At 38.2% G+C, this 25,767-nt stretch overlaps 1 protein-coding gene across 1 annotated transcript in view; it reads left to right on the top strand.

Annotated features, from left to right (window-relative positions):
- Positions 1 to 25,767, top strand: part of LOC126424783 (zinc finger FYVE domain-containing protein 1-like) — a 101,921-nt gene that overhangs the window by 40,321 nt on the left and 35,833 nt on the right. The window contains exons 6-9 of the mRNA XM_050087551.1: positions 4,516 to 4,653; positions 5,105 to 5,222; positions 14,930 to 15,103; positions 19,713 to 19,875. Coding sequence (XP_049943508.1) covers positions 4,516 to 4,653; positions 5,105 to 5,222; positions 14,930 to 15,103; positions 19,713 to 19,875 — 593 coding nt within the window. The remainder of the gene's footprint in view (positions 1 to 4,515; positions 4,654 to 5,104; positions 5,223 to 14,929; positions 15,104 to 19,712; positions 19,876 to 25,767) is intronic.

Genomic DNA, 25,767 nt, shown 5'->3' with positions numbered 1-25,767 from the left:
GAGAGCAAAAAATGCTAGGAGCTAAAGTGTGAAGAAATGTGTAATTTCTTGCTTATCTATTGTCAGTATTGGTTTTATATATGCTATATTTAATTTTATGTCCCACAAAACAGCAAGTTATTAACTAATAGGCAATAAAGAGTTCAGGTTTTCTGAAGAGTTCTTGTTCTCTCGATTCCAAATAATCCCATCCGTTATTAATTGCGAGATTTTTTTAAAGAGGGGCAGGCTGTCAAACCGGCCGACTGGGAGCAGGAGAGGCACCACAGGACATTTCAGTTTCCACTCTCCTGAATATAGTTTGGACGTGGGGTAGAAAAATGCTTTAGGAAGAGGTGTGGCACTGCACTTTGCCATACTTAAGACCAAATAATATGTCTTATATTTCCTCGAACACGTATGTTTTATGTTTCAGACTTTTCAGAAAGATGTGCGCTACAAGATGAACATATTTTGAAAATTCCAATTTTTTTTTTTTTTTTAGTATTGACCCAGTTTGCAAACATCGTAGATTCAGGACTGATGCACAGAGCAGTCTGAGTTATAGTGGGTAGTCTCCATGTGACCTGTGTTTACATTTAGTGATTTTGCTGTTTCTCCTTCGTTTACTCTCATGTCAAATGAAAACAAAACGGATATCTGTGGCCGGGAGCTATCAAGTGAATTAAAACACATCACATAATTACGGAAGGCTGAAGTATGTCCTTAGTTTCAGATTGTATTTTATTTCCACCTTTCTGACAGTCAAGCATTAATTGTCTTGTGGAACAATGAAGTTATTTTTGTCTGTTTGCTAAAGAAATTTGACTTTTGTTAACCTTTTCCGCAGAGGCAGTCAATATATTTGAAACAAAATGTTTTAATTCCACAGTACTGGCTACTTTCAACTGTTTGCTGCATTTCAAGTGCACATTTTCATTTTCTAGCACGTATAGCATTATGCCATAATAAAGAACCAAACATGATATAATACAATATTGATGCACCAAGGAAATTTACATCCAAAAAACCACACTGAAAAGCTTAATATCAGGTCGAGGTTTACTTCATTGGGAATCTGGACATACGAATGTGTTCTTTAAGTATGCACTTTAAATGTGCACATTTTAATACGGTTCACGAAATTCCGATGCTCTTGCAGTATCCTCTGATGTCTTCTTTCTTTTATGACATAATTTATTATCTTTCAATGTTTTACACGTACGTACGTACATACGGGCTACCTACGTCATGGTGTCGCCTGTTATCTGCGCTCTCTGGCAATTGCTGAAACGAACCTATTTCTAACAGGTCGCGGGAAAATATTGCGAATGGTGGTTTGAAAAGAGTTACTTTCAAAGTAAATATCCTTTCACGGAAGTTGAGCTATGTGCAAAAATGTACCATGAATTTATTAAATCACAGAGCGTTTGACTCTCATTTAAAAATCAACTCTTTGATGACAAGCCATTTAGAAGAACTTCGAACCCTGGAGATCAGACATTTATGTCATTATTAAAAATTTTACTGGCACATTTGTGTGATGTATCTTAAAGTGTAACACACGCAAAAAAAATCAGCAGTATGTGTGAAAGCTTAACTTCTCTTGCAGCTTGAGACCAATATTATATGTGAAAGCTTTGCTTTTCTTGTAGCAACACTATGTATATTAATTTAAACTATTAACTTTCCCTGTTTGTGTGTTCATGCTACTTAACAGTGATGTTGCTGTTGGCTGACTACATCACGTGTCTTATGCTTTGAATATCCGCTGTCATCGGCTGGCGAGATCACATGTCATGAGCTACAAACAGCTTACAAAAGCGCATCAAAATCTCGATTTCAATGATTCGGAAAGTAACATGCTGTGTTTGGTGGAATTCCAATGTATGCTTTCGAAATACGAAAATATGCAGCGTACATGTTGCTGCACATCAAACATATTTCCAAAACGTGTCTTTTTCTCTGAGTTTCGCTTTTTAAAATGCCGGGAAATTGTACGCCCGTGTATAAAACCATAACCATTCAAAGGATTGATTAGGGAAAATATACTGTCACCCAGGAGAAAGTGTATTTTTAACCGGGAAATCTGGGAAAAATCTGGGATTTTTTTTTCCTTGTCCACGTATACACCGTGTACATGACCTACCCATCTAACCTTCAGCATTCTTCTGTAGCACTACATTTCGAAAGTTTCTACTCTCTTCCTGTCTAAACTATTTATCGTCCATGTTTCACTTCCGCGCATGGCTACACTCCATGCGAATACTTGCAGAAAAATTTCAAGCTTAAAGTCAGATAATAAATTATTAAAGAAATTTTTTGCGTGATATAATAACAATTTTACAATTTTCTGTCTTTTTTTTTTTCTTTCCTTTCTATTACTTGTATTGTGAAATCTTTCATCTTGCCAAATTTAACCCTTTAATGAACAAGTTTGTGAGAGTCAAAATATATGGCATAAATGGTCGTACCATTTGATTGCTTTGATTTAGAAGTGTAACATTTTTACACCACCAAAGGGCTGTTGACCTCAGCCTGTGGCATACATTTCAATTTCATATGTCTACCCGTTCCAGAGAGAAAACAGATGGACAGACAGAGAGTGTGATAATTTGTTTTCGTACGATATAAATACAAATTAACAATTTTCAGATTTTTTCATTCGGTTGCAATGTGAAATGTTGCTTTGTACCAAATTAACAATTCTCGGTCGACAAGAAGTAACGTGTAGGTTTTGATGACTCGGTTTTTGAATATCAAAATGTGTGACATAAGTGGCCGTGTATTTTGACTGCATTGACCGAGATGCTTCAGTTTTTTACATAACCAAATATACTAATATGTGACATAAAATTTAGCTCGATGCGTGCACTCGTTCCTGAGAAAAAGGGTTTGGACAGACAGACAGGCAGTCAAACAGACAGAAGGACAATAAAGTGATTCTATAAAGTTCCATTTTTAGTGATCAAGGTATGGAACCCTAAAATGACCTGAAATCAGTGGACGGGATTGCTAGTGAGTTCCAGAGTCGTACCGGCGGGTCAGTTAGCACGAAGACTGCACATAGGGCGTCGAGTAGAATAATTGAACAGGTCCTCATAAGCCACTTGTTTCTGTAGTTTGCTGAGCACTGCTTGAGGAGATATGAAGATTGATGTCACTGGCCAGTGGCTGACTGGGAATGAGTGGTGACTCACAGTATACCCTGTGGCAACCCAATGGAAGGGTTTGGGTTTGGGGATGTATGAACAATGTTGCATACCGTCACATGTAATCCCAGTAGTGAAGTATAGAACAGACAGTTTTATGGTACAGGACTGTTTTTTATGGTTAAGGTGCTATCCTTTTATTGTGCTTAAGAAAACTGTAAATGCAGAAGGATGTTAATACTTTTTTCAATACTGTGTACTGCATGCAGTAGAGAAACAGTTAGGAGTTGTTGATTGATTGTGTCAGCGTGACAGTGCTCCCTGTCAGAAAGCAGCATCTGTGAGACAGCTACTTGTGGGCAATAGCATTCCTGAAATGGACTGGCCTGCCCGGAGAACTTGACCCGAACCCAATGGAGCACTGTTAAGTTGAGTTTCAACACGGACTTCACAGCATACAAATCACACCACCACCTGTCACTTCAGCTCTTGGGGATGAACAAAGTGCCATTCTTCCACACACATTCAGACACTTCGTCCAAAGTGTCACTGGCAGAATTCGAGTTAACAGAAAGGCAGAGGAGAATGTACCCCTTATTAATGTCCACTAATAATTGTCCTGTAGTGTGTGTCGAACAAATTCCCGTGTGCTCTCATTCTGCTATTCTCCCTGACTTAACCACAACTAGCGTAACAACGCCTTTACCTATATAACAGGAATTCGGTGTTAACTTAGTCATTTGTCATTTTCGCTCTCCACCTCATCTTGCCTTTTTTTCTATCAGCTCCCTTTCTTTGTACTATTTATTACATTAACCTTCCTATTTATTATTTCTCTCACACTTTTAATGTCTTTTCACTTCTCATTTTGAAACTTTTATCTCTGAACTGAAGCTGTTGCAGTGCTTTCCAGTCATTTTGAACTCCTGTTTGATACTTTTTCCTTTATGTTTTATCTTCTCTCACCCTCACAACATGTACATGTATGTCCTGTTGAACCTAGAGTCTGTGCGACCTGTTACCCGCACTTCTCCTCTCTAACTTTCCCTGACAAATTCCTCTTTCCTCAGTAAAGAAGGTACACATAGTTTGAAATGCTAGGGTTCACATTTTCTTCTTTAATGTGTCTTTTAGCAGTACTACGAATTGTGCCTTTGAGGATAACTATGGGTCAGTATTTGTGTCTGTAAATTTAATAACTTTCTCAGTTGAATTTTTTGTTTGATGCAGCATAACTTACTTCCTATGAGGAAATATTTCCAGTGAATATACCTTCATTCTTTTTCTTGTGTGTAAAAATGTTGTTGACGATGGAAAATTAAAAAGTATGACATGTATGTACAAAGTGAGGAAATGGTGTAATATTTATTTTGTTGTGTTGCAGGTTTCAGCACCAGTATGAGAACTGCCAGTACATCTGCAAGATATGCTATGGCAATGGGATGGAAGTTATTGTGACCCCCTGCCTCACATCTACATCGGACACATCGTGGTTTGGATTAGCAAAATACGCATGGTCTGGGTACGGCACTTTCATTAATTGCCTTGGTATCAAATATGTCTCTCTCTCTCTCTCTCTCTCTCTCTCTCTCTCCCCCTCTCTCCCTCTCTCCCTCTCTCTCCAGTCCATCGCTGTATACAACAATACTCTTATAACAGAAGCTGTTGAGACTGGGTACTCAGGTACATGGTTTAAATATTTCTACCGTGGTGCATTTTTTAAAAAATGTATTAGTGTTGTTTTGTCACTCTATATATTATGTAATATCTTGTACAATCTCAGGTCACTCTCTGAGTACATTTCATTCTTTTATCGTGGTAGATTCAGTAAATAGCAATGTATCATGAAAATAGTTGATTTTTTCTAGTAAATTAAATAAATTGTGCCTGCATCTAGTTAAGTATATTTCGCAGGTCAGGCACTTTGTTGACAGTTGTGCATAGAGCTGACAGGTGATGCTGTGTGTTGACAGGTATGTGATAGAATGCCCAAATTGTGGAGAGATCTACAGGAGCAGGCAGTTCTGGTATGGAAACAAGAATCCGGAGGATGCGGCAGTTCGCACAGAGATACGGCACGTGTGGCCTGGGGTGAGTTGACTTTCCAGGTATTGCTGTGTAGGTTTCTGTGAGGGAGGAGAAAGATAGCAGGAGTAGATAAATTGTTTTGATGGCATTGAGTCATCATTTCTGAGGAAAACTGACGGAGCCCACATTGGCAGGTAGTATAAGCCTGTGTAGCGATATGGGTGTTGCTCTGTTACAATATTAAGTGTTGTGTATACCCATATATCGTTCATTATAAATTGAAACTTGGGAGGTTACATGTTCTTTAATGCCCGATCGTAACACAACACACAGTCAGTCAACATTTGATGGTTCGCAGGCTGCACAGCAGAAGGTCATAGCAGAAGGTGCTAACTACATAGGCTGCAGGGCAAGTATCAAATAACACACCATAAATTCAGAAATGTATTTGAGTGTATTCTGACAACACTTCAACGAAAAAAATTACTGTTACATTAGACACTCATACATGAGGGGCTGTTGCAAATTACACTGGTCAACACTCATTTTCTTGCCAAGGATATTTGAGTGGCTTTAGGATGGGTTAGTGGTGCTGAGGACGAATATAGCAACCATTTATGCAGTTTGGCTCTAGTTTTTGAGATAATGCATGATTTATTCAAAAAATTAGAAAAAATTGCTAATACTGAACTCAAGCGCTACAAACTACAATGAAAAAAGAAAATAATCTTTATAAATAGCTTCTATGAAAACCTGATAGGCATTTGTCCACGTATAAAACATAATTGAAAAGTTTCTCTATAAGTATATCATTTTCTGTCCATGACGAACCGCTTCCTGCACGCTTTCCTTTTATAGGTCTCTTCAGAACAGTCACGTTGCAGATTCCAGCAATAATCTGCCATCATATGCCTGTCCCATCTTCCTTTATATCTTTCCTCTATTCCTTTCATATCTTGATGGAACCGCTCTCCTTGTTCCTCACTGAAATCACCTAGAGTACGAGGAAATCGATCCAAGTGGCTGTGAAGGAAGTGCAATTTTATGCTCATGTTAGCTCCTAAGTTTTGAAAGTTAGTGAGCATGTTTTTGACCAGTTCCTCGTAATTGGGAGCTTTATGATTGCCCAAAAAACATTTTACAACAGCGACAAAACTGTTCCAGGCCGATGCTTCAGTGACAGTCATGACACTTGTAAAATTGGTATCGTTGATGAGCCTGCGAATTTGAGGACCATCAAATATTCCTGCCTTAAGTTTTTCACTACTGAGTCCAGGGAACGTATTGCAGATGTATGTGAAGCAATTACCATTTCTGTCTAAAGCTTTGGTGAATTGCTTCATTACTCCTAACTTAATATGTAATGGTGGAAGAACAATCTTGTCCCTACTAACCAGAGGTTCATTAATGATGTTTGCTTCACCAACAGCCATATGTTCCCTTGGAGGCCATGTTTTCTGCTTCCAATGTTCGTGCTTTGCCCTACTATCCCACATGCAGATAAAACATGGGTGCTTTGTGTATCCACTTTGTTGTCCAAGCAAGAAGTTCACAATTTTCAAATCAACACAAATCAACCACTGGTGCTGCATATACTGAATTTTCTGCAGAACCATCTTGATGTTAGCATATGCTTCACAAAGTTTTGTTGAGTGGGCAATTGGAATAGATGCGTAACGATTGCCATTGTGTAGGAGAACACATTTCAAACTTCTAGTGGAACTGTCTATGAAGAGACGCCAGTCCTCTGGTCTATATTCCGGCAGCCCCAATTCAAGTAAAAGTCCAGGTATATTGCTGCAATACACTATAACCTCTTCTTGGTTGAAGTATGGAAGAAGGTTTTCTTCTCTCGTCCGGTAAGCTGTTATTTTAACACTTGGATGAAGACAGTTCTTTTCCTTAAGCCTGGATGCTAAGAGTTCTGATGCTTGCTTTGAAAGATTGAGTTCTCGTATCAAGTCACTGAGCTCCTTCTGGTCGAACTGCTGGGGTTGTGTCTCACGTCCTTCGTATTCCGAACCACTACTTGTACGTTCCTCGCCGTGCACATCGTCATCTGATGATGTTAGCGTGGGTAATGTTGCGAAGGTTGGTACAGGAACATCGTTGCTGTGCACAACCGGTCTTCTTGCTGACTCCAAATCGGGATATTCCCACTTTCGTTTTTTGAACCTATTAAAACCTTTCACATTAACAATGCAAAAATAGCAATCATCTGTATGGTTCTTCTGCTCTCGCCATACCAAAGGCATTCCGAAGTTTAAGCTTTTCCTTTTTCGTTTTGTCCACTGCCGTAAGCACTCCACACAGCATTTACAAACTTTATGGGGTGCCCACGCCTTGTCTTGATCTCCAAGTTTAATTCCGAAATATGCCAGATACGCTTCCCTCACAAAAGGAGTGATATTCTTCCTGTTCTTTTGAAGAACGTATTCACCACAAATGTAGCAGAACTCATCTGGATGGTTCACGCAAAGACGGCGTGAAGAACTCATGTTTTCCTAAAACAAAAATTGCACAAATACTACATATTATTCAGAACTTTCTTGTATTTGCATGTCAATCATATCCAACAAACATCATTAATTGTTTTGTGTGAAATGAATACTCACCTCTTATTTGCTACGTCACGATGAAAAGGTTCTATCTCCTTGAAGCTGCACTGCACATGTGTGTGACTTTCGACCATCGCCATTTTTCTTGTTTACACTGAACGCTACCTATCGGCTGTTGCGGGGATTACCTCGGCCAACAAATGAATGTCGAGTACCGCCGAATTCAAATCTGCATAACCCTCAATATCTTCAACACACGCACCGCACAACAGGACTGAACACATGTTGACAGTGTGATGTTTGCATGATGTAATCCTCAACCACACAGATGCACTCCCTGAGCACAATTGTTTAATAAAGATAGTACAATATCACTAATTAAAAAACAGGTAGCAAATACATTACACCATATATGGACCCTGCAGTCGATATTATCCACATGAAACTCTCATTTCCACAAATAACCTATATCTCAAAAACCAGACCCAATTTGGAAAAAGTACAAATATACTCGGAATGAGTATCATAACAACATCCCATTTTCGTTCAAACTTCACTGGCAACGAAAAAAAAATTTATTTTGTAGAGCTGTGTTATTGATCGTTCATTATTGAACATGTATGATCTTAATATTTTGTGATCTAGTAACAAAATCAACATTATAATTTCTGGACACACACTGTAAAAATGTTTCAGTGCGAGGCACAGTTCAGTCTGGTAATTTTATTGAAGATTCTCAATACACCGTCACACATCTTGATTATGATTCATGATTGAGTACACATTACCACTGCACAAGATAGTACTTTTCAAGTATTATTATTATTGATTTCACGTGCCAGCAAAACATAAAATTAGGAGAACCATCACAATGGTTCACTATTCAATCCAACACTCTCTCATTACAGACTAGGACTTCACATGACAGACAGGAACATCGGCAACAAGGCCCAGCTTCAGTTACTGCGCCTCATACAGAAATTGCTGGCGACAGCATGCTGAATTAAATGTTCAAATGCTGAGCAAGGTGGAATGTCTTTACACTTGCAAGGTTGAAGGCAGATGAAACTCAGGACTGTGTATTCATAAATTGTGGCAGAGATTTCTGCATTTATGCATTGAAAGTTATATGACCATTTACATCTCAACTTACCGGCAACTTTTAAAAAAAATTAGCTTCTCGTAAAGTACAGTTCGATACGAATCTAAGAGACTTACTAATGGCCAACCCCTCCTGATTCATTAACGATTTTCTTAGGTGTGCCAACTGCTATATGTCTTCCAAACAATTCCACATAACATGTGTTACACGACCTGCTTCCTGTACAGGAGCAGCTATGACAGTTTTGAGGATGTAGAACAAAACCTGGAACCCACTCTAACAACTGTGTCAGAATCCTGCCGGGAAGTTTCCCTTAAACCAAATCCCTGAAAGGCACAAGTCAGCACCTATATCCTGGACCTGTCAGTGTTACACACACTTCAGTACAAGAAGACCTGTCATAAAGTAGCAGCAGGACACGGCATGCTGAGAAAATTGGCAACAATATGTGGAGAGCTTGTAACCTCCCCCTCACTTATCGACCTTAATGACAGTGAAAAATTAAACCGCACGCACCTAATGGAAATTTGGGAAAAGCAATCTTCACCGAAGCTAATCTGTCGGTAAAGAGGGAGGAAAGGGTTACATCTAAATGAAAGGAAATATGCAAATGAAATTGGAAATTTATTTTGAAAAGGGGTAAACTTAATAAGGAAAGTAAACGCGCGGTCGTTACGTTAACATTTAACTGGCGTTATTTAGATATTTGAGATTTGGGGAAAATTACAGTCACCAGTCCTGTGGACAACTACTATAATAACTGAAAAAGAAAGGTTATTGCACATATAATTAGCACTAAAAGCGTGGCAACTGAAGGTTGACACATATTGTGTGAAAACTGAATGTTTGTCAGAAGTAATAAATTTCAACACACTCTGACTTAATTTAGCAAAAGAATTAATAAAACTGGAAAATTGAAAGTTAATTTAGTGACTGAAATTAATAGTGAACTTTGTTTCTGAAGCACTATGAAATTCAATAAAATAAGGTTAGTCTTGGGCTACCTCAACAATCATTTCAAAAGCTACTTGAATCTATGCAATTTAGAAATAAGAGATTTAACTTTGAACTTTAATTAAATGATTCTGAACAATTAACAATAGTAAAATTTAGTACGTACCAAGCTGAGCTGCAGTCACAGGTAAGCTAAAATATGGTAACAAAACTCGCACTCTTAATTTGTGCTTGTGTAATATAAATATTGTAGCCAGCTATGAATACCTTAACTGAACTTTGAAATTAAAGCAGTGAAATGGAATGATATTACTTTAATGCTGGCGTTTGAATTTCAACGACACTCGGGTTTATTTCGGAAAAGGAAGGGACCCTGCTTGGTAATGCAATTGGGACAATGAGCAACAAAGGTTCATGCTAAGTTGCTGTATTTTGCTAATGGAATAATTTGAAAAGCTGAGGTCTGCCATACAGTTCTAAAACTTTACGTGCTTTTAGTCTTCCTTGTTGGTTGATTGAAGGTTTGAAGTCATCGGTCGAGGAGGTGGCGACAGTCACTCATTGTCGGCCATCGCTGTTGCAGAAGCTGGATGTTGGCGCGCCTTCTTCTCGACACGGTCACCAGGCGAAACGGGCTCTTGATGTGTGCCAGCTAACGCTTCCCGTCCACGACACTGTGTCAGAAACTATCATAGCAAGTCGAGCACAATTACATGCTGCCAAACCCCAAAAGCGCGGCAACTCGCAGGAGCGTCACACAACATACCTGCTCCACCGCCCTACTCCAGCCAGACTCCGCTCTGCCCGCGTTCCACGCGGCAGATTTCACCCTACCAAAGATCCTAAACACTTTGGTTCTCCACACGACCTATCGATGTAATCGTTCGATAGCATAGTTTTCCCTAGGCCAGACCCAGCATAAAAATACAAATAATATTTACGAAACAAACGAATAATACATCGACATAAATGCATAAATAGTAAAACAATTACAATATATAAAGACACAGAAATGTCATATCTTCAGGTAACAAAATAAGGAAAAAAATGTATAGTACAATAGAGGGAAATAGGAGGATATGCATTTCCGGCGTTACAAGCTAGCCCAAGGAAGCTGAGAGCAGCAGCCCAGACACTGTGCTTCTCCACAGCAGAATATGCCTACCCGATGTAGTCCGGTTCAAAACTTGACAAAAGATAAACTTAAAACTTAAATGAAACATGATTATTAATTACCGGTTTAGTGAAACCCTCAATAAACTATACAAAACAACCTGATTTGTGCACCCCAAAAGTCCCAAAGAGCCAGTCGTGAAATACTGAGCAGCTCACACATACCTTTTAATGATCACCACTCCCTGTAGAATTGGAAGACTAAAATCCTGGAAAAAGTTCCTGAAAAAAGAACTTTGCAAACATCCTAGCAACTACCTCCACTAGAGGAGATGGTCAGCAGTGGGAACGTGAGATGGAAGCCTGAACCAACTCAGAATGGGCGTAGCCTGAATGAAGATAAACCTGACCAAGAAAGACCTTGCAGATGAATATAGTGACGGAAGTGATTGTAGGGAATATCATGACATGGAAAATCACATGACCTGTGCTAACTGTCCCAGTAAATGTACCATTCGTGACTTAAATCAGGGGAAACAGTAAATTGCTGGACATAGTACCATTTTTGGTTGAAAAAATTTTGCTCTTTGGACATGAAAAACTGACTCTGCTCCTCTTCATAATTGACTTACATAAGTAGGGATTGTAAAGAGAGAGAGACAGAGAGAGAGAGAGAGAGAGAGAGAGAGAGAGAGAGAGAGAGTGTGTGTGTGTGTGTGTGTGTGTGTGTGTGTGTGTGTGTGTGTGTGTGTGTTCGTGTTCACAATCTCGTGCACAACACCTTGTGGCTTAAATGTCAGTGCATTGTCAGGGGGGACTGATGACCTCAGAAGTTAAGTTCCATAGTGCTCAGAGCCATTTGAGCCATTTTTTGCATTTTCAAGAGAACAGACATGCACAGAAAGGGGGAGTGGCATATGTGGGGGATGCACGCACCGTGTTAGCAACGTTTACCATACTGACCTGTTTCTGTGGTGAGTGCCGCAGTGCAGTTTGCCCTGACTATATGTCTGTGTCGTCTGTTGATGTTTACGTGGTTGCTGTCAGAATAGCTCCGTTTACGTGGTTGCTGTCTGAATAGTTACTGAAGGAACCACCTGTGGGTGTTGTGATGAGGTATTGACTCCCCGCAACTGGTTTGCCTGAGGAAACGTCATGTTGGATCTGGGGAGAGATGAAAGTGATGTAAAAAATTCGTACCCAAGGGATCGGTTCTTGAATGACCATGACCAAAAAATGCCTCAGGAATTTCTTGCCTAGGCCGAGGTCCACAGCCACTTCACACTTCTGAAAAAGTTGATGTGAGAATCGTTTGCGATGCATTATCAGACAGTTGGTATTGTAAGCTCCATTGGTGGGTTTTCCATGGGAATGGCACTCACTTCCGAGCCAGTGTAGATCAGGAAGTATTGATCTGTTGAGTGGTCTAACTTGTACAAATGTCTGGACACAACAGTTTGTGGAGATATGAAATAGAACGATCACATAGGCTCAGTTTTAGGTAAAGCAGATGGCACACTCATTGGTAGGATACTGGAAAAATACCACCAGTTTGCAAAGGAGTCTGCTAACAAGCCTGTCCTAGAATATTATTCATGTTTGTGAGCCCCATATAAATATGTCGAACTGAGGATATTGACTTTATACCGAGGAAGTTTGTACAAGGCATCACAAATTTGTTTACTCACAGCAGAGTGCCACTGAAATACCATAAACTGAATTCACAGATGCGTGAAGGTAGATGCCAATTAACAAGTGAAAGCATTCTTACCAAGTTTCAAGAAGCAGTATTAAGTGAGGAACCTAAGAATACACTTCCATAGAGAACTTAAGAATGATTCAGACTTACCACAGCACTTTCAGAGGTATTAGATGAGCAGTCATTCTTCTTGTGTTCTATACGTGAGTAGAACAGCAAGAAATCGTAATAAGTACTGCAGTGGAAATCACCCTCTGTCATTCACTGTTAGGTGGTTTGTAAAGTATAAATGTGGATGAAGAGTGACAAGCAAAACATAAGTATCAATGTAATCTGTCATCTACCATTTAGGTGGATGAATTACAGTTGCATAGGACTCTTTCAGTGAACCTCAGTGTGGCATCTGCCTTTAATATACTTTCATGTTATTATCTCACCTTAAATTCTTCATATTCCATACACACAGTTATTTTGCAGTAAAGACTCTTTCCGGGGATTTATTGGCAATCATGTAATCAAAAAGTAGTGGGTCCTGTTGTGCAGTATGATCGATTTGTTTAGAAAATGAACAGTACTAGCTGTATAGCTGTTTGGAGTTGGCCTGACCGTACTTCCATATCTAATATTTGCATCCATTAAGAAGGATGTACAGAGATCTATCTACTTGGATGTCCTCAGTCCAATCCCAAAGTTAATTCAATATACTATAAGCACATATTTTGTTCATTAGGCAACTGTGCAAACTGCATCAAATGCCTTCCATCTCCCTTGCCCCCACCCCTCTTTAAATATCATTATACAACAGCAAGTGAATTACATTCCAATTTACAATGAACCCAGAGGTAAAGGTGATCACTGGCATGGAACACTGTGCAAAGGTATCTTTGATTTGTCACTGTGAAACGACATTTAAGAGGAGGAGGAACTGTACTACGACTCAGTCACAAACTAACTTCCAAATAATACAGGGTGATCAGTTCTTAACGTAACTGCCTGGTATGCATTTTTTTGCTTTACTGGTACCCAACTAGTGGTGGGGAGTGTATTTCCCCTCCGCTGCAAGGTCTTTGTTTGTGTAGAATTGTTGGGATACTAACATGTTTCGTATGTGACATTTTAAGTTTCTAATTTTTAAGGTTTATGTAAATTATAGTAGTATAAAAAGCCCCCAAGTACAAGGGTCTTCCGGACAATGGTTCAAATGGCTCTGAGCACTATGGGACTCAACTGCTGAGGTCATTAGTCCCCTAGAACTTAGAACTAGTTAAACCTAACTAACCTAAGGACATCACAAACATCCATGCCCGAGGCAGGATTCGAACCTGCGACCGTAGCGGTCCTGCGGTTCCAGACTGCAGCGCCTTTAACCGCACGGCCACTTCGGCCGGCGCTCTTCCAGACAGTAATGATCTACTTTTTTCCCTCAACTGTCAACAATTTTGCAAATGAAGAGCACAAAGTGTGAACGCTTTGAAGTTTCCCAAGTGTGTGACAAAGTTTCCATTTCCTCCAATAACGTAGCTGCTTCAGTGTTTCAAAATGGCATCTGTAAATGACATGCATTACAAGCAGCATGCCTTCGTTGAAACATTTGTGTGAAGTGTTTGGAGTATGAGCTGTTGACAAGAAGACATTCGGTTAATGCACACAGACGGTGAAGCCACCAGAAGACAGTTTGATGGAGTTCCACTCTTTGCAGTGAGTTGGGGAGACTGTTCGCAGCTGTCACACTTGACACAGTGCAGCATGCAGATATTTTCATTCGCAAGGATTGACACGTTATGACTTAACAGTTGACATTGCTGCTGTCAATCAGCAAAAGAAGTGTTGAAGCAATTAACCACACTCTTGGATAGTCAAAAGTGTGAGTGTCATGAAAAAGGGTTGATTAGCGCTATTCCACCCGTTCTACAGCCCTGACCTAGTTCCCTAGGACTTCCATTAAAGGATAGCATTTGTGGAAGAGATTTTGAGAAATACACAGTGGAGAAACAGCTTCGTGACCAGAGCAAGGACTGTGTCCGATATGGCATACATGCCTTTGGTTGTTGCCGAAGAAAGGCCATATGCCAGAATGAGATTAATGTGGGAAAATAGGGTGTGTAGATAAAATATCATTGGTTCATTGTGTGATTTATATTAGATGGGATAAATAATTGTGAAAGAAAAAGAATGTGGAGTATTACTTTCTTGGTGACCCTCATCCGTGTGTGTGTGTGTGTGTGTGTGTGTGTGTGTGTGTGTGTGTGTGTGTGAGTGAGGGTATTGTGCACACAATTGAACTTACACACAGGAATGAAGTGTCGATTGTCTTAGTGTGTAGTAACAGAAGTCTCATTGGCAGGGTACAGGTGGTAACCTCATCGGCACACAGAATGCCGCCCGCAAAGTCCTTGATGGTGTCAACTACATATCGGAAGCAGTGGCGAGTGTCGGGTCACCGCCTACACGGCTCCTCTCCTCTTGGGTCACAGACCAGATTGCTCCACGCTATTGGAAGCCTAACAATGAAATAAAGGTAAGCAGTTGTTGTTAATGTGGCCATCATTCACAGGAGCCTCATACTTTCTGGAGCTTTGGTCGGATAGATTTCTTCTATGTGTTAATTATTGCAGGCTTCTCTGTACACTCCATAAGTGAACTGTCTAAGGCATTGCTGTGTAAGCCGCAACATCCTTTTGAAGGAACTTAAACAATTGCAAAAGCATAATGAATAACTTATATTCATCTAATATGAATAAAGAGTGTTTTACATAGCTCCATCAGTTTGGATAAGGAACATTGTTGTGGTTGCAGATAAATCGCTGCTGGTAGAACACAGGATTTGATACTGGGTCCTCTGCTTTCTCAGTCGATGTCAATTATCTTCTCACTTCTTTTTGTATAGTAGCAAATAGTTCTCTTTGCTGATATTGCAAGTAACACAATGCAGTCCATTAACATAAGTAATTGTACATATACTGTTGGTTCAATTATTGGTTGATTTTCTGTAAATGACCTATCATTCAGAAACATTGAGTTTCGTACAGTTCTTTACGAGATAGAATGGAATTTTTGGAATTCTGTGAATCACAGGATAGCATTGAGGAAAGTAACAATTAAAACAGAAGTTCCAAATTCCTGCATGTGCACATTGATAAACATGTTAAATAAAATAGCATATTGTAAAAGTATACTGCAACCAAGCAAATATGCTGCCTTTTGTTGTTGACTTCTGCAACCAAGAAAATATGCTGTCTTTTGTTGTTGACTTCAGTGATAAAAATTTCAAACATTTAATTTATGTACTGTATTGACAGTAATCTTTGTTGGACAGTAAATAAAATATTGGGAAACTGAAGAAAATTTATTAGAACCATTTTAGAACTACACTTTTGTATTACTGCTGTACATAATCATTATTCATATTTATTTGAGTATCTTAATTAGTCATAAAGTACCGTCTGAATGAAATTTGTCTGTCTGAGATGGCAGCCACCTTCTGGCAGCAGCTTGAAGTTTTTCATCAGATTCAAAATGTTGGGAGCAAAGCAACATTTCATGTGCTCGGCAAGTCTTTATGTTCAGTAGATCTTCAGAAATATCTGATATGACCTGATACAGAAGTTATTGCATTTTCTAGGCAATTTGTGGCCAAACATTGTTGTGCAAAAACACAACAGTGGTAGTCAAGAGATTGTGAGATCTGAATGACTTGCTTCCGTTTTCTAAATGTCTCACAGTAGGCTTCAGAATTCATTAGCCTGCCTTGTACCACAAATGAGGTTCCTTTAGCTTATCACCAAATGATAGCCATAACTTTCTGGCCTGAGGGAGTTTGGAATTCTTTTTGGTTTGTTTGAGCAGGGTGGTATGAATGCTGTTGGTTGAGTTTTTTGGTTATCAAAAAGAAGTTTTGGAACTCAACAAGCACCAAAATTCTGGTACTCCAATTATTTAGGTGCAGTCTCATTCAAAACACACAAATCTGAGGAAAGTTGTCCAGTGGATGAAATATAGTGAAATACAGATTTTCATGATTTTTTATTTTTTTATTTTATTTTTTTATTTTATTAGTTGCTGTCTAGAGATGAAAGACAATTTTTGTAATAATGAAAACTGTGCCATTGATGCACAACATCTTCACTCTCCATACACACCACAAATTTTCCAAGAAATGTCAACATCTAATTTTCACCATTTTTTGTTTTCCCTGTAAAGCAATAATGCAGAAGAGATTTTACATTTGCAGCTATCTGACAACAGAAAACTTAGTTTGTTAGGTGGCTGAGAGCGAGCATCTCATAAAACTAAATGTATGAAATGTGAACTCTTCAGAACTGCAATATTAAGAACAATAAACCATGACTGAATTTTTTAAAAAAGCACTATAGTGAAATTTGTGACTACATATATACCACTGTGTTCTGAAAAACTAATGTGAATGACTTTTCTTCCATAATGGGGTGTGTGAAAACTGTGTGTGATCAAAAACGTAATATCTTTTCCTTCAACTTTATTTACTGAAGTAAAAATATTGTAAGTACTGATTTTGGCTGTAATGTGCTTCACCATATGGTGCCTTTGTTTGATTAAATAGAGATCTGTGCTAAAGCACATCTGGATGTACACAGAATGAATAGAAACTCTTTTGAATTTTAAACTTTACATCCATCAATATTACAAGATATGTCTAATAAATTACCTTGGTTTATGGATCCTCCTAAAGCCTATAGTGTATGCCTTTTTTATTTGTAATTATTATGTAATTAAAAAAAAGAAAAAAGTCATGTTATATCTTTTCGCAAACTAGGGAGGGATTTATAGAAACAGTTATTGTATTTGTCTTGTATTTCAATTCCAGAACTTGTTGGGTTAATAGAAACAATCAGTAAAGATGAGAGATCATAGAAGTAAGCACAAATTGCAAAACAGCCCAAAATTTGTTCAAAACATATTTAGAAAGTTTGCTTGTCCATTTAGTGAAGGGTGAATTCACTAAGATCATCACTGAAACTAATTTTGTCTTTTGAATGAGAAGAGCACTTTGAAGCATCAATACATGGAAGGAATGTCCTGATAACACCTTCTTTACTATTAAAAAGACCTTCATCAGTTAGTGAAACGTTTTAGTATTAAGATAAGTTGTATAAATAGGCCAACATAACTGTTATCTTAAAGCTCTATGTCTTTTAAATGTATCTTCTATATATCTCCGGTTTGATTTTCCATAGTAGCAACTGAAAAATCTCAATGCTGTAGAGAAAGTTGTTTTTTTTAGAGCTGCCTGGAAAATAAGCAAGCTCTTCAAAAGTAGTAGGTAAAATGAGATCTTAATTGCTGTCTTGAATAGAATAGTCAGAATCTTCATCTGTAGATGATTGATGGGCAGATCTCTCTCTCCCTCTCCCCCCTCCCCTCTCTCTCTCTCTCTCTCTCTCTCTCTCTCTCTCTCTCTCTCTCTCTCTCTCTCTGTATTTTTGAAGCACTCAATTTACGGTTATTGGTAATGGCATTGCTAATGCTCGTAACAGATGTGCTATTATTCTGCTCTGGACCAACCACCATGGCAAAATCTTTGACAGAAACACTCTTCGCAGGCTCATCTGCAATGTTCACTTTCTATCTCTGACTTTGATTGTCTGAAGCTTTTCAGAGAAGATTCCTGACAAAAACATGAAATGGACATTGCTGTAAGCATATTTTTGGACAACATCTGTGATAAGTGGGTAGCCAGGTTGACTCTAACTGGGTATGTTTATCCATGTATACCTCTCAAAATGGTAGAGGTACAGATTTAAGCCATTGTGTGAAACAGTAGCTGGCAAAACAAGCACTATTAACCTTTTGTTAGTCCCTTGCACCTCAGATATGCAAGCCTAAAAACTTTTTATGGTTCTCCTATTTCATTATGTCACAGTCCAGTCTGTCATTAGGTCATGGGTTTACAAAGATCCCTGCTCGTAATTCCTTCTTACTGGTAAAAGCTGTTAAAGCAACTCATAGGTACAGTGTAATTACGAATGGGAGGAAACGGGATGCAACAAACAGAAGGTTGGTCAGATTGTACCCTGAGTCATCGGAGTCTACCTCTTGCCAACAGTCACAAGTTTTGGGATTCCTATGCTGTGTAAGAGAACAATATGTGACGATCTCCTGTCACAGCAGACATCACTTATGTTGAGGCTTCAATAGAGTTCACAACTCTTTTAACAGTGCTTGCATCCTCATATAGTAATAAATTTGCCTTTACATGGGTCATTGCCCACTGATTACTGAGTCACTGATGATCAAGTGATTCTTTTGCCAAGATTTAAGAGTTGATGAATCATTAGGATATTCCAAGACAGCGAAAAGACAACATTCCAACTCTTCTTTTTTTTCTTCTTCTCCTCCTCCTCCTCCTCTCCTCAAAACGGTTTGTCCCCCTCTCTTCCTCATCTGTTCACACTTTTCGTGATACAGGATACTGTAGTGAATGTTATATTTCTTTGCTGTGTTGTGAGGTCTGGGGCCATCTTCTATATTTGCCAATACTTTTCTTAGGTCTCAGCAGAAATACTTTGTTGGGCTTGAGACATTTTTTGCACTATGTACGATTGAACCTATAAATTTGAATAAGTGAATTGTGGGGGGGAATCAAAACAACAAAAATCTTTTTTTGTATTTATTCCATACATTATAAAAACATGATATAACCTCAGGAAAAATTGTTACACAAAAATAAAAAAAAATTATGAAAGTTTGAATTTTGTGTGTCTTCCTACATCTTCAGTGGAAGTACATCTTCCGTGGAAGAAATAGAGTATTGTAACTGTATGAGTTAATGTAGTCTACTACTTACATCTATAGTTTTGGAGTCAACAAAAACTGTAGAGATACAAAACAAAACAGGTTGACAAAAGCATACTACAAAATTACCTCAATAGCATTAGTTTTACCCTTTGTCAGATACCAGCAAATGTATTCTAAAGTTTTGTTTTTATTTACTCCATTTTGAAGCTTTTTGAACTTGTTTACTTGCCCTGCTGGTGGCTATATCAAGGCATGTTAACTGATGTCAATGTGGCTCTTTCCTATTTTTGTTTTCTTGTGTGTCTGTATTCTCTGAATTTTAGTAACATATTCTTACCTGTGTGTGCCACCAGGACTGCAGCAACTGCCACACATTTTTCGAGATGGGCGATACCAAGCACCACTGCAGGGCGTGTGGTGAGGGTGTGTGTGAGAACTGCTCAAGTCATCAGATGGAGGTTCCAGAGCGGGGCTGGCATTACCCTGTCCGGGTGTGCGATGAGTGCTATGGTAAAGGTATGTAAACATCTGCAAAGTGCAGCTCCTCACTGTGCCCTGTGTAGTGAAACCAGGTTGTTACATGTTCGATGTTTAGGGCAGTTGAAACTGACTAATCTATGAAATAGTCCTGCAATACAGACATAACTTTTAAACATTATGTATCTACTGTCACTTCAACCATTCTTCTCTATTTTCTGTTGCCCTCGTTACTTCTTGTTAATTTTGACACTGTGTTGCCTACAGTAAATCGTATTTCATTTTCTATCCATTTTCTTTTCTCAAATTTTTACTTAGACTGTATTTGCTAAAACTTATTGCACCTAAATAAATGTTCAGAATTTCATTTGCCTTTTCTGAATAGTTATTACAATTTTTTCAGTCATTGGTTTCTTTCAAACAATTTTCATTGCAGTTTCTTTCTGCCTTTTCCAAAACTACATTTCCATCACTTCTATGCACTTCCTGTTTGTCTTCTATAGTGTCCAGTTTTTACAGCCATACACAAGCACTTTCAAAATAAATGTTTTGACGAAAATTGTCCGTGCTCTCTTATTCTGTGCTGACTGCCTTCCTTGATTGGAAGCACATTTCACTGTTGGAATTCATTTATCTTACTTCCACACTCCTATCTCTTTGTCTGCTTTAGTTAAGCTAACTAAATAACAAAATGTATCAATCTTTTCTATTTTACTTCTTTCTATTTTTATGTTAGGTGTCTATCATGCATTTGGATTTTTAAAATATTAATCTTAAGTTAATTCTTTTTTCAGAGTGGGTAAAGGATGTGTACGGATACAAAACTCCAAAATTAAAGTAAAATGATCATCAAAGCTTGACAAAAACTTTGGTCTGTAAATTGGAAGTGGAAACCCATATTCACCAACCTGTCAGTACTTCAAAATCTGTAGTAAACTATTTGTCTGCTACCACTAACAAGGGGAGGGCACAGGATGGGTCTCACTGATTTGGCCCAAACTGTGAGAGTAGAAGCAGGCAGATGACCCTTAAACTACCTAGAGTGTCTCACCTTAGTGGGACATCGGACAAAGTAAAGATTTTAGAGCAGAGTGTGACAGAGTTTTGGACGGTGGTGGTGAAGTAAGTGGCGTGGGTCAAGCACACGGACTGATAATTCGGTGACTCTGATTCTTGCTGCTACCCCCCCCCCCCCTCTTTGCAATGTTAACCTATTAATTATAAAATTTAAACAGTTCAGTTTATATACATGAAATTAATATCTGCATGTACATGATTACTCTGCAAATAACACTAAAGTGCCTGGCAGGTGGTTGTTTGAACCACCTTCAGACTATTTGTCTATTGATTCATCCTAATAGTGCATGGGAAAAATGGACACTGAAATCTTTCTGTACAAGCCCTTGATTTCTGGTATTTTATTGATGGCCATTTCTCGTTACATTGGTTGGTGACAATAGGCTATCTTTGCCTGCAGAGAAGAATGTTGCTGATTGAATTTTCTTGAAAACATCTCTCAGTGAAAAATGCCTTTGTTTTAATGGTTGCCACCCCACTGTAATTACTGTATCCTTGACACTCTCCCCTCTATTTCACAATAATACAAAATAGACTGCCCTGCTTCGGATTTTTTTATGTCCTCCTTCAATCCTATCCACTATGGATCCCATAGTGCACACCAATATTCTTAGAAGAGGACGGACAAATGTAGTGTAGGCAGTGTTTTTAGCAGACCTGTTGCATCTTCTAAGCGGTCTGCCAATAAAATGCAGTCTCCCTGGTTGCCTTTCCATACAACATTATTTATTTGATCATTCCGGTGTATGTTTATATTTAAAAAGGAATTGTTTTAAATGATTCATTTGTGATGTAATTTCAAAAATTTTCTGGCATTTTGTAACGGTCTCTACAGCTGTGAACAGAGTCTTGTTATGTGTCTGCGGTGATTTTTCCTTAAAAGTTTATTAGTTTATTGAAAAACTTAAGCCTGACAAGAATTTTCTGCCAGTGAAATAATTGCCAAAAACAACAAAATTTGGTGAAGATTTTAAAAAAAAATAAAAAGTGCTTTTAATTATTCTTTATCAATTTATAAAGAAAAAGCCATGATCACTGACAAACCTCCTGTGTCTGTAGAAAAGTAGCTATGGCTCAAGCAATTTCAGTGCAGGTTATTGAAATTATGAATGAAGATTTCAGTAAATGATAAAGATTTGACGTACACCGAACATGACGAACAAAATCCTTATGAAGGGGTATTTGGTTTTTGTCTCTCTCTCACTCTCGATCTCGATCTCTCTCTCTCTCTCTCTCTCTCTCTCTCTCTCTCTCTCTCTCTCTCTCTCTTTCTCTCTCGCCCACACTTAATTTTACTGAATGCCATCCTATTTTATTTGTAACAGGTTCCTTCTTCACCTACATACTTGGACAACAGCAATTACAATCCTAATGAATATTCCTCCCATAATTTTATGTCTTTGGCTGATAAGGAGAAAGTCATCAGTTTTGCTGATGATCATCCAAAATTGAAGTTCCCATCATTAAAAGCACAATTACCAATCTTGAAGGAAAAAAAAAGAGTATTATCTTCAAATTTGGAAGAAAGAAATGGAATAAAGTTACACTAGAAAAGACAAAATTGCCTTCATCAGTTCTGAAACATGGAAAAAATTTCAGGGTGCAAGAGACTCTTATGAACAAGTGATGACAAGAATATAACAACTGTGGGAAATGGCAGTGGTGTTCCCATAATTGTAAGGAAAATTTTAGTTTATTACTAGTGATACCTTGGTAAAGAGCTTCAAACATAAATGCAACAGTGAAAAATCACTACATTCGCCTTTCAGAAATGATGTCGTAACTTTGTAAGAAACAGTGTAAACAGCAAAGAAGTTTTATATGCAGATGACACACAATACCAAACTTCAGCCTTTATCACATAATTAACACTGACCAGACTGATGCCAGTATGAATCAGTGTATAACAGGACACTGGATTAGTGAAAAAACTCAAACTCTTCTGAACCACACACACTTATACAGTCCTGCACAGTTTAACACTTCAGGGAAACTGTTACACCATGTATTTTTATGTATGGAAGAGCCTGCCGACAAACTTGGTCCTTGAGCTACTAGTGCTATCGAGAAATGAGAAGAATATAAGATTGTTGTTGTTACTTCCTCCAAGTCAGGAAAACTAACAAAAGAACTTTATGCTAAATTCTTGGAGAAACTTTCAGTTCTTTCTATTGATGGATTTGTGGGGAGACAACGCAGACTTGACACTGTATGATGAGACATTCATCAGGGAGAGAGTTGAAGTAATGTATACTATGAAGATCATTCCACCCAAATGTACTACCCTTGCTCAGCCGGGTGATGTACATGTCTATTGCCAAGTAAAAAATCTATTTAAAAGACTTCATAATGCTCCTGAATTGCTATAACAACATTGAGAATTGTCGTCGAGAGAATATGCAATTAAAATACATCTTATCAAGCAGCATTAATTCGGTGCTCCTTGTTTTCACCCCAGTGAGTCAGTATGCTTGGTATACACCAAATCTGACAGAGGAAAGACATTAATTTAAAAACTTGAATAAAGTATGCTTTCCACCAAAGCATATATTGGAAAAATGCTCTTGTTTAAAAAATACTACCATAAAATGTGTGTGGTGTGAACAGTATTTATGTTTTAAATGTTTCCTTGATGACAATAAACCAAAAAAATGTAAGGTACTTTCTAATAATAAATAAAAATCAGGTGATTAATTGCTACAGTTTTCAGTTACGAAAATTAGCAATTTCAATATATTAAATTATAGTAATCTGAGCTAAATTGAATATTAATTATTCTGTATATAAATTGAAATGTTTAAATATTTTTAAATTTTATAATTAATAATTTAACATTAAAAAAGAGGGAAGAAGAAGAAGAAACAGTAGTAGCGAGAGTAGAATCAGAGCTGGTGGGCTGCTAGATAGTGCGCTCAGGGCCAACACAATGTATTTTGTAGACGCCAGATGTTCTGATATCTGCGTCGTCTTTAACTACTGTATTTTTTATGGAGGTCTGAAGATTGCTTTAGCACAGTGTGCTCTAGATTACTTTTGTAGTGGGTCACACTAATGGCTTCAAGGACTATGTAGTGAAAGAACTCATAAAAAAATAAAAATCCCTGACCACACCCTTAATAAAAATGGTGGCCTGCAGCTCAGTTTGGCACGGGATCCAATGATCGTGAGCCTGGTGTCCGTGCATCGAACAAGGAGCCCAGTGTGTGCCCATATATGGTAATGCCCTGAGCACCAGTGATGTCACAGCCAGCATCTAGTGTGTATAAGGGTATACCAGCAGTCCAGCAGCAGTCATTCCACTTCACAATGGCCAAGGAGTGTTTAGACAAAACCTCGTGGGCCTTTAAATCACTCAATATGGCTGGAAATTTGAGAACGTTTCATTCAATGTTAACTATAGCCTTAATTTTGCTTTTTATTTTATCCAGTTATTTGTTTAGAGATGGAGTGAATGGCATCTTATAATTTCTGACTATGTTCCAGAGGGTTCTGAGAGTATTCATGAGGAAAATTATTTATTAAACCCAACTGAAACAATAGTTTTAGTGTCATGGTTTCTCATTCCTTCCAATATTTTCAAAAGTGTTTGAAAAATTGGCCTATAGTATAATACAGGCTCATTTAGGTCAGCAAAATTTGTTAACTGCTTCTCATTTTAGCCTTTGTAATAGGCTCTCCACAGAGAAAGCAGTGAAAGATATCACAAATGAAATTCTAGCAAAGCAAAACAAAAAAAAAAAAAAAGGATCCTGAAGGTATATTCTGTGAGCTTGCCGAAGCCTTTGAGTGTGTGGATCACAAAATTTGAGTCGATGAACTGAAGTGTTACAGCATTAATGGCTGGCACCCTTCTTGTGCAGATGGAATCTTACCTTCGTAACAGAAATTACAGGATCTTATTAACAGTGTCTCAGACATGAAACTAACTGCACAATGGGGAAAATAATATGTGGAGTGTCACAGGGATGAGTATTGCACCTACTTTAGTTTTTAATCTAAATACATAATTTTTCAATCACTTTAAAGGGTAGTTCAAAAATTGTAATGTGTGCTAATGACAAAAGCATACTACCCAATGTTGCAAGCATGCCTTAGCAGCCAATGTATTGTATTTACCCAGTTATAAGATGCCAATTTTTTCCTTAGATTCACCATTCAGAGAATACGTGGTCATCTTATGTTTGCATATGAAACTATTGCTGCAGAGGTTGAGTTTCTTACATTGTGTAATAGATTAATTAGGAGTCATTGTACATTTACAGGTGAAGCTTTCCCAATTAATGCCACTTGCAGATTTATTTTGAAGAGTTTAGAAGAGTTGGAGGGGCTAACGCTGACACCAGCTTGGCTGACAACTACAGTAAATGTGGGGAGGGGAGTGGTGAATGGAAAGAAAATTTCGTCACGTTGCCAACCGTGGGAATGTATACTGTGTACATTTTATTAACTTCAACCATGTTTAAACTGCAGTTTGCACTCAGATTTCACTTGACTGCAACATTAGGCAATTGGGCAAACACCCAACATTGGTATACATTTCTACAGGAAAAGGTAAAAGTTATATATAAAAACAAAGATGAGGTGAGTTACCGAACAAAAGCGCTGGCAGGTCGATAGACACACAAACAAACACAAACATACACACAAAATTCAAGCTTTCGCAACAAACTGTTGCCTCATCAGGAAAGAGGGAAGGAGAGGGGAAGACGAAAGGAAGTGGGTTTTAAGGGAGAGGGTAAGGAGTCATTCCAATCCCGGGAGCGGAAAGACTTACCTTAGGGGGAAAAAAGGACAGGTATACACTCGCACACACGCACATATCCATCCACACATACAGACACAAGCAGACATATT

Source organism: Schistocerca serialis, chromosome 10, assembly GCF_023864345.2.
Source record: "Schistocerca serialis cubense isolate TAMUIC-IGC-003099 chromosome 10, iqSchSeri2.2, whole genome shotgun sequence".
Classification (NCBI taxonomy): domain Eukaryota; kingdom Metazoa; phylum Arthropoda; class Insecta; order Orthoptera; family Acrididae; genus Schistocerca; species Schistocerca serialis.
This window is presented reverse-complemented; position numbering and strand designations above follow the sequence as displayed.